Raw genomic sequence first — 16,771 nt, forward strand, 5'->3', positions numbered from 1 at the left:
AACAAATGAGACAAAAATATTATACTTGGTCATTTATTTATTAAGGAAAATAATTTAGTATTACAAATCTGAGTGGGTAAAAGTATGTGAACCTCTAGGATTATCAATTCATTTGAAGGTGAAATTAGAGTCAGGTGTTTTCAATCAAGTGTGTGCACACCCTGTTTTATTTAAAGAACAGGGAGCTATCAAAGTTTGGTCTTCAAAACACATGTCTGTGGAAGTGTATCATGGCACAAACAAATGAGATTTCTGAGGACCTCAGGAAAAAGAGTTGTTGAAGCTAATCAGGCTGGAAAAGATTACAAAACCATCTCTAAAGAGTTTGTATTCCACCAATCCACAGTCAGATAGATTGTGTACAAATGGATGAAATTCAAGACCATTGTTACCTTCCCCAGAAGTGTTCAACCAACAAAGATCACTCCAAGTGCAAGATGTGTAATAGTCTGCAAGGTCATAAAGGAACGCAGGGTAACTTCTAAGCAACTAAAGGTCTCTCTCACATTGGCTAATGTTCATTAGCCCACCATCAGGAGAACACTGAACAAAATGGTGTGCATGGCAGGGTTGCAAGGAGAAAACCACTGCTCTCCAAAAGAACATTGCTGGCCTTCTACAGTTTGCTAAAGATCACATGGACAAGCCAGAAGGCTATTGGGAAAATGTTTTGTGGATGGATGAGACCAAAATAGAATTAATTTGGTTTAAAATAAGTTGGCTTAAATGAGGTGTTATATTTGGAGAAAGGAAAACTGCATTCTAGCATAAGAACCTTATCCCATCTGTGGAACATGGTGGTGGTAATATCATGGTTTGGGCCTGTCTTGCTGCATCTGGGCCTGGATAACTTGCTATCATTGATGGAACAATGAGATCTGAATTATATCAGCGAATTCTAAAGGAAAATGTCAGGACATCTGTCTCTGAACTGAATCTCAATAGAAAATGGGTCATGCAGCAAGTCAACAACTCTAAGCACACAAGTCGTTCTACCATCAAATGGTAAGAGAAGAATAAAGTTAATGTTTTGGAATGGCCAAGTCAAAGTCCTGACCTTAATCCAATAGAAATGTTGTGGAAGAACCTGGAGGAAGCAGGTCATGTGAAGAAACCCACAAACATCCCAGAACTGAAGCTGTTCTGTACTGAGGAACGGGCTAAAATTCTTCCAAGCTGATGTTCAGGACTGATCAACAGTTACCAGATATGTTAAGTTGCAGTTATTGCTGCATAAGCAGGTCACACCAGATACTGACAGCAAAGGTTCACATACTTTTACCACTTACAGATATGTAATATTGTATCATTTTCGTCAAGAAGTAAATGACCATGTATAATATTTTGTCTTATTGGATACATTGGGTTCTCTTTAAGACGTGTGGAAATTTGGTGATAGTTTAGGTCGTGTGTGTGTGTGTGTGTGTGTGCGCGCGCACACATATATAAAAAAATAACTTTAAAAAAGGGATTTTTAAGACGTTTTCCTGTGTGTAATCCTACACATAAAAACTCAAATAGGATGTTACGAGAATAAGCGACATTTATATATTTTGATAAGTTGTTAATAGAGCTTACAGGCTACTTAAATCGTTTTTTCGTTTCTTATCACAGCAGGAGCGCTGATAACTGAGAGTGATCGCCGCCATTTTACTGTCGGCTTTAAAGCGCCAGACTCGCGCGCTCTGACTCTTTTGTTCCGGCAGCCATTTTGGCGCGTTTCTATCGCGCAAGGCAATTGGACGCCGCTATCACGTGACGCATTGCGGTTCTCTCGGTTTTCGCGCCATGAGGAAATCCCGCCTTCTGTAACAGACTAGCGCGGTTTGATTGGTTTAGATTGCGGGTATCCGGGCGTTTTCATTGGTCTAGAGCGCAGATTGTCCGGTGTTCTCATTGGCGGAGCGTGAGAGAAGACTCGCGCCAGTTTTCGCAGTAGTTCTTGTGGACAGCGCGTGTATCCGACGCAAGGAATAAGATATATATATAAAAATATATATTAAAGAAGTTAACACATCTACCGGTGATTTGTGCCACATTTTGTGTGGATTTTAAGTGTTCGGGTGTCGGAATCTTTTTTGTTGCTTAAAAATGGCACCAAAGGACTACACGGCAGAGAAAGGTGAGTGAGTGCACGAGCTCTAAAGTTGGTTCATTCTTCATACTTGACTAAAAACTGACTAATGCACGCTTTGTACTCTGGTAGTTTAGTTAAACAGCTGCTTAAATACGATTAGGTGCACTGTTATTTGTGGGTTGGAGTAGATCTGGTAACTTATGTAACTGGTGATGAACATTTCACTGTTTATTGCTTTCGATGCATTAGGCAGCTGTAATGTGTGCAGTGACTAAATGGCCATTGTTAGCCTTCCTGTTAATAACCACTGGGGGTTAAATGACTAACTAGCAAACTGTCGATTTTGTTACGTTGGGTTTTTGCTCTTAAGACAGTTTAGAATGACGTAAGCCGTACTTTGAAAAAGTCCATACAGCAAAACTTTTGTAAATAAACCGAACGTCCAAAGTTTAGTATCTCCCGTCCAGTGCGCTTGGAGGACCCTGAAAGAACCCGGATGGAGGGGCTGGACTACAGTTACCCGGATGGACCTCCTAAAACAAAGACCGCGGAGAGCGCGTGCTCAGCCATGTAAACAGCGAGCACTAGTAACGCGCTTTCATCCGTTTTAATGCATGGTTAACTAACGTTATGGTTTTAAATTAAATACTTTATCAAACAGTATTTTATAAACACGCCTCAGTGGCGAAATAAATCCCCGTTTCAGCTAGTGTGTTTCGCTTTAATCCCACACCGCACTGTGGAGGAAACGGTAGCGCTATGGCTCCGTCACAAACACTTTATTAGTACACTAAGTAGGGACCGTGTACTAGTGTCGTCTCTTACTATTTTAACACGCGGTGTATTGCGGTAGTGTGCCGTTTGGGATGAAGCCGTGCTTGTTTCTGAGTAAACGGCAGTTAGCTTGGTTGGGGGATGATCTGTGACGCAGCTGGCGCTTCATCCGCGCGCGCGGTTCACAGACACCCCCCCCCCCCCCCCCTGAGTGTTCAGAGTCTCCGCGTGCTTCCTGTTACACTCCTGGCGTTAACATTTAACTACTTCCCCAGATTAAATACTGAGTTTGTGTGTGTGTAAGGGGCTGTGTTTTGTTTTGTTTCTTGTTTCGTAACTGTGATGGTAAGGAGGCACTATTTGAAGCAGCGCCCAGAGCGCTTGCGCGCGGCGGAAGTAGACGCCTCCGTTACGGGGCTCGCCAGCCATGTGCTCCTTTGTTTACAAAAACAGCGAAGTTGTGTGTATGTTCACAATGCATCGAGTAACGGGCTACAGACCTAAAGCTAACCGAGACGTCGACACCGTCTTCTCTTTCTGCATGATCGTGCCGCGCGCTGGAGACTGGTTCGTATGTAACACAGCCAAATCCGGGCTGTTTTTTTTTTATACAGAGCTTTTAAAAGATGGCTGGGACCAAGATGGGACTCAGAGACCATACAGCAGCTCTGCGGTATAAGTGTGTGTGTGTGAGAGAGAGAGAGAAAAAGATGGAATAAGATTCGTCTTCTTAAAAGAAAAATATTTATTTATATACATTTTTATATATATATAAATGTGCGGTTATTAACTATGTTCGCACGTTTGTTTAATCTTATTGTTAATTAAATATTGTATTTATCTTGTGCCCGAGTGAATGTAATCTAATGTAATGTTATTAGAAACGGCTATAGGATTTGGTGTGTACTACACTTTGTTGTTACTTCCTCTGGGGGGGGGGGGTGTTTTGAGAGGTCACGTGACTAGATGTTTGTCAACGGACGAGCTCGCGCAGTGCAGGTTTCTGTCGCGCGCCTATAATAGGCCCCGCCTACTCCTGCAGGTTTACTTCAGAAGTTAAGTGTTTGTGTGTGTGTGTGTGTGTGTAGAGAAATGTAAGCGCTTCCTGCAGGAGTTCTACACTGAAGATGACTCTGGGAAGAAGGTCTTCAAATATGGTGCTCAGCTGGTGAGAACTTTATTGATACTTGATTATAGTTCACGTTGTTTTTTTGTTGTAAATAAATTGTTATATGAAACATCAGTGTATTGCTGAAAGACAAAATATTGTGCTTTGTATCATATAAAATAGCATTTAAAAAAAATACACACAATGCAAATACAGACTGTCATAATGAGTGTCAACACATCCCTGGGTTATCACACTACATTACAGTCTAAACGCATTTATTAAATTGTCTTAATTAAAATATAGACAGGCTTAGATTTCAAGCTGTGTCTGTCATACACACTGGATATTATACAGTCAGTTGAGCAAATCGTGGGTGTGACGGTAACACTAGCTACCTGGTATTAGGCTAGCATGAATCCAGACAAAAGTGGCTAGAGAACATAACGATGACTCTAATGGTCATATGTCAAAACATAGAAAATGACCCTAAATTGATTTCTGCAGCTCCTGATAAAAATTTCCCTCCCAAAAAATGAGATTTAAAAAAAAAAAGTACTTAAAAAGACAGACTGTTTAAAGCTGTTATTGGCGTAAGAAATAACAGGAAGATGCATGTTTCACAGACGATCCACAGCGTTAAACAGAACTATATAAAGTGGATACTGTTATACATGCATGTTCTTTAATAAAGAAAAACATTGAAATTGCTGTCGTATAGGAAGAATAAAAAGCTTTGGAATGTGCTGTTATTGGAACGTCATCAAAGCACCCAGTTGTTGACTTCCCATTGTTGTTTGGTTATTTCATGGTCTTTTTTTTATGTATTGCATCAAGAATGGAGCTGAAACTTATTAGCAGATCCAGTTTTCCACAATGTCCCAATCTCTCACTTTTTTATTTTTTATTTTTATAAAAGGTGTCTTTGGCTCACAGAGAGCAGGTGGCGTTGGTGGTGGATCTGGATGACATAGCAGAGGAGGACCCAGAGCTGGTGGAGAGCATTTGTGAGAACACCAAGCGGTACATCGGACTGTTCTCTGATTCGGTACATGAACTACTGCCTGAGTACCGCGAGCACGAGGTACACACTCACACGTGCATACACACACGATGCAGTACTGCTAAAGTACCTGAAAACACGATTGTCTGTCTGCCATTGTACATTTTGTGTTTTTTGTCTTTTGTGTTTAATTTCAGGTGGTGGCTAAAGATGCACTTGACGTTTACATCGAGCACCGTCTGATGATGGAGGGAAGAGGTCGTGACCCTGCCGATACGCGAGATCCCAGGAACCAGTACCCTGCCGAGCTCATGAGAAGATTGTGAGTGTGTGAGATAGCAGTCTAAGGTTACAGTGTAGTACCCCAACCTGAGGCTTTCTAAATTTAATCCTGCGACGTTTGTTAAAATCTCATGTCTTTGCTTGTATTTTGGACACGCGTCACAAATTACATGCCTGGTGTCTGTTAATAAAATTCTGAAGTTATGAATTGGCTGGATTTATATTTTAGGTGGATAATTACGTTTGATCATTTAAGTGGTGCTGTTTCTATAGTAACCAATATTCCAGACTGTTGTTATAGATATCAACTTTTTATACACAACTAAAGTAACTATCCACGTCCCATTAACATATTCTCCTTCTGTCTCGCTTTCTCTCAGTGAGCTGTATTTCCGTCCTCCTTCCTCCACTAAGTTAAAGGTCATCAGGGACGTTAAAGCAGACTCCATCGGAAAGCTCGTGACGGTCCGAGGCATCGTTACCAGGGCATCAGAGGTCAAACCCATGATGGCAGTTGCCACCTATACATGTGACCAGTGTGGTGCGGAGACCTACCAACCGGTACGTTAATGGAAAGAGCACATCATATTTACCAGCTATAATCATAAATATATTATATATTATAATACAATTGTGTAGTTGGCATGAGCTGATTAGAAATGTTTTGTGTGACAGATTGTGTCTCAGAGCTTCATGCCGCTGATCATGTGTCCGAGTCAGGAGTGTGTGACCAACAGGTCGGGAGGCCGTCTCTACTTGCAGACACGGGGTTCAAAGTTTGTAAAGTTCCAGGAGTTGCGCATCCAGGAGCATGTGAGTATGTTACAAAAACACATGCATGCACACTCTTTACTTTGAATCTATTCTGTGATGGTGTTTGAGTGATTGTGCATGTTCTCTGCATTTCCATGAGCAGAGCGAGCAGGTGCCGGTCGGTAACATCCCGCGCAGTATGACCGTGTCTGTGCGTGGAGAGAACACGCGTGCAGCTCAGCCTGGAGATCACGTGACCATTACTGGAGTTTTCCTTCCTCTGCTACGATCTGGATTCAGACAGGCTGTGCAGGTATGCACACACTCCGTATATAAACGTTATTCACTCTCTGGGTTTAAGCAGTTAAAAAAAAAATTTAGCTGTCGGTCCGTGTCCACCTACCTGTGCAGACTGTTTCAGCATGCCTTCGTCTCTCTGTGTCTCAGGGTCTGTTGTCAGAGACGTATCTGGAGGCGCACTCTATCACGCTGATGAATAAGACTGAGGACGACGAACTCGGGATTGAGGACCTTACTGACGATGAGCTCCGACAGATCACAGGTGTGTTGAGTACGGATTTGTGATTCTCTTTTGGTCACAAATCGCTGCATTGACATGCAAAATGTCGCAGTCAGATGGAATAATCACGTCTACTAATCACAGCTGTATGTATGCTGTCGGACAAAATGCCTTCCTGTTATCTGTACAGGTGCATCTCAAAAATTTAGAATATTGTGGAAAGAGGTTTTTTTTCCGACATTTTTGTATTATAAATTCTTTATTCTAATATTTTGAGATACTGGATTTTTGATATCCATGAGCTGTAAACTCTGATCATCAACATTTAAAACAAAAAAGTTTGAAATATTTCACTTTATGTGTAATGAAACTAGAATATGTGAAAGTTCCACTTTTTGAATTAAATTATGGGAAAAAATGAACTTTTCCACCATATAACTTTTTTTGAGATGTAAGATTCATAATGTATAATGTAATGGCTAGAGTTAAATATGTAATTTTTTTTCAATATTGACCTGTTAAAGTAACAGATCTCAACTTAGCAATGGTGCTAACGTGTTTCTCGTTTGCACTTGTGTGTGCAGAGGAAGATTTCTATGAAAAACTGGCAGGTTCGATTGCGCCAGAGATCTATGGTCATGAGGACGTTAAGAAGGCGTTGCTGTTGCTGCTGGTGGGTGGAGTCGAGCAGAATCCACGCGGCATGAAGATCAGGGGTGTGTACTCTCTCTCTCTCTCTCTCTCTCTCTCTCTCTCTCTCTCTCTCTCTCTCACACACACACACACACACACACACACACTCTCCCTCCAGATCAATCGTGTTTTAATGATGTTGAATTACCCAGGCTCAGGTGTTTAAACGTGTCTGTTTTGGGTGTAGGTAACATTAATATCTGTCTAATGGGAGATCCCGGTGTGGCCAAATCTCAGCTGCTGTCTTACATCGATCGCCTGGCGCCACGCAGTAAGTTTGATGCACTCATTCTCCAGCACTACTTTTGCTTCAGCCCCTAGAGATGGACTGCAAAGGGATTTGAACAAAATGGCGCTTGTGCTCACATGTGCGCGCTCTCTCTCTCTCTCTCTCTCTAGGTCAGTACACCACCGGGCGTGGCTCATCAGGTGTGGGCTTGACTGCAGCTGTGATGCGTGATCCTGTGACTGGGGAGATGGCGTTAGAGGGTGGAGCTCTGGTGCTGGCTGATCTGGGCGTGTGCTGCATCGATGAGTTTGATAAGATGGCCGATGCGGATCGAACAGCCATCCACGAGGTCATGGAACAGCAGACCATCTCCATCGCCAAGGTAACGTTTGGGTCACGTCATCGGGAGTTATTTAGAAAAGCTATCGTATTGGCGCAAAGACCAAAATGCCCTGGTGTTATCTTGTGGGATGTGCTGTGCACTTCAGCCATTAACTTTCCAATCATGCCCCTGAATGGTTAGTGGTTGATGATAAGGAGTAACCGGAGGAAGTTAGTGTTAGCAGGCTAACTGAGCAGGATCTGGTTTTAACACACGATGACACCTTGAAGCTTTTACGTTTTTTTTTTTTCCCTCATTAAGTTACCAACCAGTGAGTGTCATCACGTCCTGCTTTATTGTACTATGGTGTTCTGGTGGTTTGAGAGGGACTTGTCATGAAAACAATGGATTCATTGTCGCTGTTGAATTTTGCTTATTAGCTAAATTTGGTGTTCTGTTTTTGCCATGGCCTTCTGTATGGTACCATAGTACACAGTATAATCCAGCGTGTAGCGTTTTAACTGTGCAAATAAAGACGATATATCATGAAGGCAGACAAACTGTTTTGGTATCATTTTATCTTCCAGCAACTCCATGGCACAATGTTTAGGATTATGTCTGGGGTTTTGTGGTTTTAGTCGTTTGAACAAAAATGGAATTGAAGCAATTTACAAAAACACATAGGTGTGTTTCTTCTTGTTCTCTGTTTTCGTAATTCCTAACAAACCTTGTGCATTTGTGTGTTGCAGGCAGGGATAATGACGTCTCTGAACGCACGCTGCTCCATTTTGGCAGCAGCAAATCCCGCGTTTGGCCGCTACAACCCACGGAAAAGCATCGAGCAAAACATCCAGCTTCCAGCGGCGTTGCTTTCACGTTTCGACCTGCTTTGGCTCATCCAAGACAAACCGGACACCCAGAAAGACCTGCAGCTTGCACAGCACATCACACACGTCCACCAGCACTGCAAACAGCCACCCACACACTACACACCTATCGACATGAAGCTCATGAGGTACACACACTTTTTATGACTATAACACATTTCAGTGTTCATTTAATACCACGGCAGCATGTCATATTTCTTTTGCATCCATTTCTAGCTACATTTAATGTTGTGGAATATCCTCGAAAAAGTGTATCACTTGTGTTGTAACAGCTATAAACCAGTGTTCACTCCAGCCTCTTTATTTATTTATGTATTTATAGGATGAAAAATGTAACTCGGCACATTATTGTGAAACTGCAACGCTCTCTTATCCTGAAAACCAAAATTTACATCACACGTTTTAAAAAAAAAAAAAATCTTTGTCCATCATACGAGTGTGAGTTCTTACTATAGAAAAGCTAAAAGTATAAGAACGAGAATAAACCCAGCTCTGTTATGGTGTATGCTTATAGTGCTGGTGAATTCTCAGTTCTAATTAATTCTTAATTCAGTTTCTGTTAGTGTACTTGGAACACAGGGTATAACATGAGCGTATTGTAGAATGTGCAGTACATGGTGTGCTCTGTAACTAAACCTGTGGGGTACACAACTTCATGAATAAGTATACATGAACGTGTTGACTTGTAGGCTTTTGTTTTATTTGTATTAGTAGTATCTTGATCTTTTTCTTTTATCCATCTGTATTTTCTCTCTGATTTAGGCGATATATCAGTAAGTGTAAGAAGAAGCAGCCTGTTATCCCCGAGGGCATGACTGATTACATCACAGCTGCATATGTGGAGATGAGGAAGGAGGCACGAGTCAGCAAGGACACCACCTTTACCTCCGCACGCACCCTACTGTCCATCCTGCGCCTGTCCACAGCCTTGGTACATACACACATAGTCCATAATGCCTGTTACACAAACCCACAGCATAACTGGTATGAGATAATGGTTTGTGTGTGATAAAGTGCTTACAGTGCAGGTAGTGTGTCTTGTGTCCTACTGCATTGTGGGCACTTCTGTCTTACACCAGCCCACGTCACAGTAGTGCTCCCACCAATCGGAGATGAGACGACATAGGTGACATGGGTGGTCAGACCCGGCAGCCCGCTTCCATGCAGCCAGACACACTAGGGGGGGGATGTGAAGCATGCCCAGGTCAGATTATTGCTCTGTCCTAAATCTCTCTCTTTTTAGTATGTTAATGCAGAACACATCAGATTACAGCGTGCTAATACCGACCTATAATTAAGTGTAGTTGTCAGTGAAATGTAAACAGTGCTATGTAAGGTACAAAATAATGTACACCAATAAAGGCATGGACTTGTGGTCAGTAAAGGATTTGGTGCAATACCTTGTGTGACCATCAAGTCACCGTCGCTGTGTCCCAATTTTTTGCCAATTTGTTGAATTTCATGTGTACTCTAGTGCTTTTATAAAAGTAAATTTAAAAAAAAGTTTATAGGCCATTGTTTGATGCAGGAATTGGGGGTTGTGACGGCTGGGTGTTAAAAGTGCTGTTTGTGCAGGTAGCTGAACACAAGACCTACTGCAGAGCCAGCACTTCACACACACACTTGTCAAAGCAATAAATGTGTGATTGCTTGTCATCCAGTGTTATGAGTGAGCTGCAATAAGTACTTCTGAGCAGCAGAGGGAGCCCGTGTTCACACAGACATTTTGATTCTTCTTGTCGTGGCAGCAGTCAGCTTTGCGGGGTCGGCATTCAGCTTTCATCACTCACCGCTGTGCAAACCCATGCAAAACTGACTACACCTCGAACTGTCACAAGCCTGTGTTGCTCAGAGCCTGGGGGTGGAGCTTGGAAGCAGCGCATGGACCAATAGAGAGAGTAGCTGGTGTTGAGAGGCGGAGACTTGGGCAATTGCTGGATTTTCTTTAAGGCATTGCACTTGTCTCGGTCTGACAGTGCCGGCACAACTCGCTGTGGAGCATCTCAGCATTTATTGGCTGTGTAATAAATGTTGCGTGCGTGTTACTGAGGCTTAGTGGGTATGTGTGTGGATTGCAGGCGCGTCTCCGTATGGTGGATGTGGTAGAGAAGGAAGATGTAAATGAAGCGATGAGGCTGATGGAGATGAGCAAAGACTCGTTGCAGCCTGACAAGTCAACCACCACCAGGTAAACACACATGCATATTAGTGTTGTGAAGACCGTGTTTTGTTTGTTTTTACCAGTTTTTTTTTTTCTTTTTCTAACACCATAAATGCAAAAAATAAACTTTATAAGTGAAAACCAAATAACTCAGAGTAATCTATTTACAAATAAACCATATCTGTCACAGGCACCCCCCCCCCCCAGTCTGGTCAGTCTTCCAATGTCAGTGTTCTTTCAGCTGTGTCATTTTTCAAAGCAGTTTCTCTCTACAAAGAGACACAGTGCCACACCACAGTTCTTGCACATCCACTGTGTCCACATTTTCTTTTTATCCACCTTGCGGTAGCGTTCACAGATCCTGCATCCTTGTGTGGCTTTCATGCTTGGATCTCTGAGGTTGGCGAAGGTCATGAGCAAGTGCCACACAGTCTGCTTGACATTTTCTGCTGGGATGCCCAGTAATCTCTGTCCCACACAGCTGGGCAGTGAGCTCCTCCATAAACACTTTGTGTGTATACAAAGAAATTATTTGTGTAGCCATTAGAGGAGCCCACTCACACTAAGCTTGAAACCCCATTTTGTTGGCTTGTCCTTCGGGTCATGCTAGTTTTATCTTTTGTTGCCACCGTTCTCTCATCAACTGCAAGCCATCCCTTATTGGATGGTAATATGCCTAGCACATTTTTTGTCCCTGTTATGTCTGTACAGTGCTGATCTACAAACTTGCTCAGCTGCTGCAGCATACGGTACCCCCATATCCCAACCTTCTAGGGCAGGGCTGCCTAATCTTATCCGGAAAGGGCCAGTGTGGGTGCAGGTTTTCATTCCAACCAAGCAGGAGCCATACCTGATTCCACCTGTTTAATCAGTTGATCTTGGCTTTCAATAGACTCAAGTGTGGCTTCTGCTTGGTTGGAATGAAAACCTGCAGTAACACTGGCCCTTTCTGGATAAGATTGGACACCCCTGTTCTAGGGGAAGAGGAAGTCCAAAAAGACCTGGTACTCCTTAGGTGGCACAAACAAACACAGCCAGCCCTATATGTAGCACAGCCCTGGAAAACAGAAGGTGACTGTTGTTGCCTCTAAGCTCCATCGGTTTCAGCCACGCAGAACTCCTGGAATCCAGGTTGATTCGTCACTGCGCTTTACCCCACTGGACCTCTTTCAGCTTTACTTTTCAAAGTCTTCTGTACAGACACTTTGCAAAAAAAAATGCAAACAGTCAGCTAGTAATCTGGAGATGGGCAAAAAGTACACATGGTCCGATGTAACTGTAGAAGAGTCGTACAGATTCCTTGGTCTGGTCATCTACATGTCAATGGTTCATCTAAAACATATCCGGGATTTTTGGAGACAGAGCCACATCTACTCTATCCCATTTCTAGCAACAGTTATGACAAGGGATAGGTTCAGAACCATTTCCTGGAACGTTCACATGTGCGATCCAGACAAAGATGTGGCGAATGACAGGAAAATGGGGATGCCAGACCATGACAAGTTGTTCCACGCCAGACCACTTCTCGACGAGATATGTGCTGCCTGCCAGGCATATTAAGCCTAGTTCACACTACACAATTTTAAGCCTGATTAGCAAGCCGCTGAGCTCGCCAACAAAAACCCTTTGATCGGAGGCAAATCAGCGAGCAATCGGCTGTCGGTTGTTATGTGTGAACTACTCAACAACTCATCACTGATTCCAGACAGATATTTGGCATGCTAAATATCTGGAGCTGTCGGGCGACTCCACATCCTGTGGTGTGAAGTGTCGTCACTGGCAGTGATCGCGGCGACGAGCTACAGCCAATGAGAGAGCAAGACGTGGTGAGGTCACCGTGAGGAAGGGAAACCTGCGAAACCTATGGCAGAAGCATAAAGGGGAGAAGCTGTACGACTTCTTAACATTCTAAGACTACGACGACTCTCTCTGTAGCACACACAATCCCTGCTGCCCGCGTGTTAATCCATTCTTTCATCCACTTTCTTTGTCTTTTCCTTTTTGGGGTTTCTTCAGCACAAATCATTGCGCAAACATCTCGCACCGCTTGTTGGTCTTGGGTCCATCTAGAAATTAGCAACTCCTCTTTCGTGTGGTTTTCGCGTCATATCCATGTGTTTTTGTGACAAAACGTAGTTTGGACACCGCATCTATGTGGACAACTTTTTATACGAGTCCCAAGCTTTTCATAGACTTGGCCCAGGCACACTTAAGAGCTTCTGGGGCATACAGAGACCACTGGAAAGGCTTTCCCCAAAACAGGCAGGGTGCTCTGGTCCAAAAATCCCCCGGGGGATCCATCAGACGGATCAGAGATGACCATCATCTGTGGATGGATACATGGGAGGTGTTTGTATGGTCCACAATTCACTAGGCCTTCTCAGGGAATACTGTCCGAAGGACTGTCAGAACCAGAGTTGTCAACTGGACTGTGGAAAATGTTCCCTGCCCTGTTCCGGTTGTCGCATATAACAGATATATTGGTGGCGTTGACTTGTCTGATCAACTGTTGCAGTATTACATTGCATGACATTTTGTTGGTACCATCACTTTCTGGCCACCTCAAATGCCTACCTTCTGCACTGCGAAATTGCTCAAACAAGGGGTTAAATCCCTCTGAGACAAAGTTTATGGAGGAGCTCACTGCCCAGCTGTGTGGGACAGAGATTACTGGGCGTCTCAGCAGAAAATGTCAGGCAGACGGTGTGGCACCTGCCATCGCCAACCTCCCAGACCAAAGCATGAAAGCCACACAGACGCAGGACCTGCGAACGCTGCTGAAAGGTGGATAAAAAGAAAATGCGGACACCATGGAAGTGCAAGGGCTGTGATGTGGCACTGTATCTCATTGTAGACAGGAACTGCTTTTGCAAAACTGCACAGCTAAAAGAAAACTGACATTGGCGTACTGGGGGGGAAATGCCTGACTGATCTGGTTTATTTGTAAATAGTTTAGTAAGAGTTGTCGTTTTTTTTTCCTCTTAATTTTGCATTCATGGGGTTGAATACAAAAAAAAACTTTTGCTTTTATTCTTCAGTAAAAATGAGGGTTTTTTTTTTTTAAAAAATAGATTATTTGTGGGCAGTGAAAGCACTTTTATCAGTATATTTAATATAGTATCTTTATATTCAAAATTAAATTCTTATTGTGAAAGTTGTACTCAAACAAATACCAAACCCTTGAGTCAAAACATTTTTAAGGTGGTTTAATATGGCAAAACTTATGGCAACGGGATTTGTGTTGTTAAAAAAAAAAAAAAAACACGGCAGATCTGATGACTTTTTATACTTCCATACACAACACTACAAATACAAAACCGTGCGAGACGAGTACAAAACGTACTGTACACTCTACACCAGTGATCACCAACCCTGTTCCTGGGGAGCTACCTTCCTATAGACTTTAGCTCCAGCCAGAATTGTGCCCACCTGACCATCTGAGACCATACCTTAAGATTTAAGGCAGTGATTAGGTGGTAATCTAATGTCAAGATCGGTAACAAGTCTCCTAGCAGTGACTGTCTTCTAGTTTGGGTTCTTAGCAGGTTCTTGATTAGTCTTTCTTGTCTATCTCTCTCTGTGTGTAACTAGGTCCCAGCGTCCTGCCGATGTGATCTTTTCTCTGGTGCGGGAGTTGGTGTCTGAAGGTGGGAAGGTGCGGGCGGTGCGCATGGCTGACGCAGAACACCGGTGTGTGTCACGTGGTTTCACTCCGGCTCAGTTTAATGCTGCACTTCAGGAGTACGAAGAGCTCAATGTGTGGCAGATCAACAACACGCGCACACGCATCACCTTTGTCTGATTTTTATATATATATATATATATATATATATATATATATATATATATATATATAATATACATACACGCACACACGCTTCTGCAAAGCCTTCTTTTAACACACCTCTATCCGTGTATTCGCTGGTTAGTTGGCTGTGGCTTATTAGCATATTGCTATCAGACATGTTATTTCCTTCCTTTTCATGATGTAGAATAATGAGAGTTTACGTTTTGTTCTGTACATATTACTCCCTTAATAAAGCTCTGCACCTACACATCTACTGAGGCCAGCCTATGTGTACGTTTGTCTCCTTTCACTGCTGGTCGGGAAGGTTTTCAATTCAGCTGGATGCTGCTGTATTGTCATGAACATTTAATCACGTTATTGTTAAAGTAGGTAAAATTTGGTCTTTGTAATTCCTTCAAGCTGAGAGTTTCTCAATCCAAATCTGTAGTGTTATATTTAATCAAAACATTAAAAATTCTATTAGTTATTTTATCAAATAAAATCTCCAGTTTTTTCATGTAGGGGAATGTACACCTCTCTGTTGCCAGTTTTACAGGAATCATGCACTTGGACAGTATGTATTACCCTTTAATGACCCAGATACATATGAACATCACTGTATTTGATCAAGTAATTTTATTTTATTTATTTTTTAAATTCAGTGAGATTAACAGTTTACCTGTATTATCAGTAGTACTTTCACAGCGGTATTACTGCTGGACCGGTTTCTGTGTAGCTCTGTGTACTAGAGTTCTAATAGCTCCTCCTTTTGGAAAATCTTCAATCTGGTAAGTGTAAGAATACAACGTGTTATAAGCCTGAGGTAATTCAAATCTAATAAGTATAGTCTTTCACTTTACTAATTTGTATCTCTGAAATATCCCTAAAATATACTATAATTTATGCTATTTATACTGTAATTTGCTTACTCTAACGTATTACAACATTTCACTGGTGTAGGGCCAAGGTCACTCATCCTCAAGGTCAACACTGCAGTCCAGTGGCTTATCCGTCTTCAGACGGACATGGCTAGCCTCTTGCATTAACTATATTGTGGAAGATTACCACAGATGATGATGCCATGTTTCTTGATATTTGTTCTACACTAATAAACTTGATGCTGAACTAAAATGTAAATAAAAAGTGCAGGAGCCCATTTGAGATATATATATATATATAATCAATGTACAGTCATTGGCTAGATGACAGAAGAAGATACCTTCAAGTTTTCTAACAAGTACTTCTGAATAAATGTGAATTTATGTAATTAAGACTACAAGTATTCAATTTGTGTAATACTCAAGTAAAGTATAAGTAAAGAAAACAATGTTTTCTTTAGTGACAGGCACCCAACTCTGATCTCCAAGAAAATCCAGTTTCCCCACTCGTAATTACGACTTTGTGTTGGCGTTCGCATGCATTCAACTTGTAAATACGATGTTTCTCACGCGATTTGAACACATTAATTTAAAGAAAAAAAAAAGGAAAGTATAAGTACCCCAAACTAATACTTAAGTACAGTAACAAAATGCAAGTCTTTTCCAACCCTGCTCAAATCTAAGTTTTATAATACATTGCTTGTGGTGGATTAGATGTTGACATTTTAGTGTAGTTACTCACTACACCAATTTTTATAGTGTGATCAAATAGACCATCATGCCAAACCAAGAACCATGCAAATATCTTAGCCTTGCCTTTTTTGTGAATGCTGCTGGATGGATGAACATAGTATCCCAAAGATTTGCCCTTTTTTATAAAACAGTTCATTCTTAAACAATTTAAGTCTCACTCTTGCTTCAGTGAATAATCTCACCTGTATACTGGAATTTGTACCTTCAGAAAACTTCTGTAATCATAAAGACTCTTATTCTCATTCCAGGACTCTTATTCACAATATGCTCATGCTGATCAGCCTTTCAATACAAAGTACACTGTAATGATTTACAGTTGGGTCTATAAGTATTTGGACAGCGACACAGTCATCATTAGGCTGGGGGAAAAAAACATCTATCAGAGAGATAGCAGAAACTTTAGGAGTGTCCAAATCAACAATTTGGTTCATTCTTAAATGAACTGGTGAGCTCAGCAACACCAAAAGGTCTGGAAGACCACGTAAAACAACTCAAGTGGATGATCGTAGAATTATTTTCTTGGTGAAGAAAAACAGCTTCACAA

The 16,771-nt window shown here is 42.0% G+C and overlaps 1 protein-coding gene across 1 annotated transcript; it reads left to right on the forward strand.

Moving 5' to 3' along the window:
• Positions 1-1,922: 1,922 nt before the first annotated feature.
• Positions 1,923-14,864, forward strand: mcm7 (minichromosome maintenance complex component 7). The gene is made up of 16 exons (XM_053649557.1): positions 1,923-2,122; positions 3,940-4,019; positions 4,879-5,043; positions 5,160-5,284; positions 5,625-5,805; positions 5,920-6,057; positions 6,161-6,310; positions 6,445-6,559; positions 7,102-7,233; positions 7,398-7,481; positions 7,610-7,821; positions 8,511-8,776; positions 9,411-9,579; positions 10,727-10,836; positions 14,401-14,627; positions 14,665-14,864. The coding sequence occupies exons 1-15, from the start codon at positions 2,092-2,094 to the stop codon at positions 14,609-14,611; spliced, it is 2,169 nt and encodes a 722-aa protein (XP_053505532.1). The 5' UTR covers positions 1,923-2,091; the 3' UTR covers positions 14,612-14,627; positions 14,665-14,864.
• Positions 14,865-16,771: the final 1,907 nt, after the last annotated feature.

This window comes from Ictalurus furcatus, chromosome 2 (assembly GCF_023375685.1).
Source record: "Ictalurus furcatus strain D&B chromosome 2, Billie_1.0, whole genome shotgun sequence".
NCBI lineage: Eukaryota > Metazoa > Chordata > Actinopteri > Siluriformes > Ictaluridae > Ictalurus > Ictalurus furcatus.

Excerpts from the sequence above, each read along its gene's own strand:
- mcm7 (XM_053649557.1), top strand. The coding sequence starts at position 2,092 with ATGGCACCAAAGGACTACACGGCAGAGAAAG. Across the intron at positions 5,806-5,919 it reads GTGCGGAGACCTACCAACCG|ATTGTGTCTCAGAGCTTCAT; the intron begins GTACGTTAATGG and ends TTTGTGTGACAG. Across the intron at positions 8,777-9,410 it reads ATCGACATGAAGCTCATGAG|GCGATATATCAGTAAGTGTA; the intron begins GTACACACACTT and ends TCTCTGATTTAG.